The sequence below is a fragment of the Vicia villosa genome, unplaced genomic scaffold, assembly GCF_029867415.1.
Source record: "Vicia villosa cultivar HV-30 ecotype Madison, WI unplaced genomic scaffold, Vvil1.0 ctg.000024F_1_1, whole genome shotgun sequence".
NCBI lineage: Eukaryota > Viridiplantae > Streptophyta > Magnoliopsida > Fabales > Fabaceae > Vicia > Vicia villosa.
The window spans coordinates 248,607-250,537 of NW_026704956.1; the positions used below are offsets into that span (position 1 = coordinate 248,607).

Here is a 1,931-nt window from a genome sequence, read left to right on the forward strand (position 1 = left end):
CCCAAGTAACATTGTCCTCTTTTTCGCTTTCCAAAAATGCAAACCCAATGGAATAAATTTGTATCCATAGAAGTAACACCAACAATTTCCCAATATGGAAGTTTGTACTTGTTGGTCTTATACGTTGAATCAATAATGAGTACAGTGGGAAATATGTTGAACAACTTTATGAATTCAGGATGAGTCCAAAATATATCTCAAACGTTTTATCCATCCTAGCACACTCGGTACCTAGATACATAATGGTTATCATCCAGAAGTTTCAACAATTGTTGCATTTCAGTTATATCGCCTCTTATCGCCTTGTTGTTTCGGGTACGGACATTGTATACTTGTTTGATATTTGAGATACTTTTTTGGTCTTTTACGTTTCAAATTTGCAAGTATGTTTTTTGGCAACACCATGTTCAATGTCATGTCAGAAACAATTTCATTCTCATCAGGCATAAGGTGAGATGCAATGAGATGACCAACTAACTCGTGACACATGTCATGATTATGTGTATCACAAATCACATTAAATCTCCCTTTATTATTTGCCAAAAGATTTCCATGCAACTTAAAAGGACACTCACATTTCGTTAAATTGTTGTCATCTTGTTTCAACTTCCAGATAGTAGTTATGTACTTGTCACTTGTTTTGCATCTAAATGTCACAAATACAAGTCTTTTATCTGAACCGTTATTTGGCCTTCTGATTAAAACGCCAAACCCCAATTTGGCAGCCTTTGTATGGATCCATTGGAGCATATGATCAGAAACAACAAAATCTTGTTCATTTGTAAATTTGTTGCCAACATCTACCTTGACATCAATAGACTTGGCATCCCTGGACGCAATAGGTTTGAGGAGAACAATCGGGGTGCATCATAGGTTATTTGTTTCATTTTCCATTGACTAGCTTCATCTAACTTGGAGTATAGGTAAATTAAATAAGATACACCCCAGTTATACTCATGAATTCTCTCAAGTCTATGAAGTAGTTAATGTAGACAAAATCAACATAGGTCTCACTTTTGTCCACAAATATGTTTGTGCCGACAAAATAAAAATAAAAATATATCTTCAAGCCACATTGTCTATGATAGGTGACTTAAAGAAATAGAAACATAACTAATAAGGCATACAGATTTTGATTTTTGTATAAGGCATACAGATTTTGATCTCCGTATAATTCGCACCAAAATTCAAACCATGCATAAACCCTAACCTCTAAATGTCTCAAACCAAAACACAGTAGGATGAAAATGATTTAACATTGACATAAGATAGAATATAATGTAGTTTAACTAAAGACAAGGAAGAAATTGCATGCATCATAATTAAAAAAAAATAAGGTTAGGATGAGAAACTTATCGACTATTCTTCAAATATAAGAGCGGAATTGATTAAGTGCACTTAATTTGACTGAGAATGAATAAAAATCAAGAGATTTTGAGTATTTCTCACACAAATAGTGCTTTTTGATCTTCTGTGTTATTTTCTCTTTTGGTTTCAAATTTTACTGGACAGGGAGAGAGAAATTGTTCGCATTCATACGGATTTTGATCTTCGGATGATGTCTACAGAGGACAACATCGGGACATGCTCATTTGCCCATGTGATGTGTTTTTAGATGAATTTGATCTGTTGTTTCGTGTGGTGTGTTTGGATTTCTTTGGATTTCAATCTCCGAACGGAACTAGAGAAGTATTTTTGAAAATTCATAAAGTTCGAAAGAAATACTAATGATGCAATCAACAATCCCCTCTTAATCATGTGTAACATAGCATTTGGGTTGCCAAAGCTTTTGATTTATATTAAGTTTGCTTGTGAATAGTGGAACAAAATATTCAAGAATGTCATTTTTTAGGCTGACATTTTTACTCACTAAAAACTTTAAGCTCCATTCATTCTCTTCATGTAAATGATAATAATGAAAAGAAAAATAA

The 1,931-nt window shown here is 33.2% G+C and overlaps 1 protein-coding gene across 1 annotated transcript; it reads right to left on the reverse strand.

Annotated features, from left to right (window-relative positions):
* Positions 1-279: 279 nt before the first annotated feature.
* LOC131622106 (uncharacterized) lies at positions 280-750 on the reverse strand. The gene has a single exon (XM_058893156.1). The coding sequence runs from the start codon at positions 748-750 to the stop codon at positions 280-282; it is 471 nt and encodes a 156-aa protein (XP_058749139.1).
* Positions 751-1,931: the final 1,181 nt, after the last annotated feature.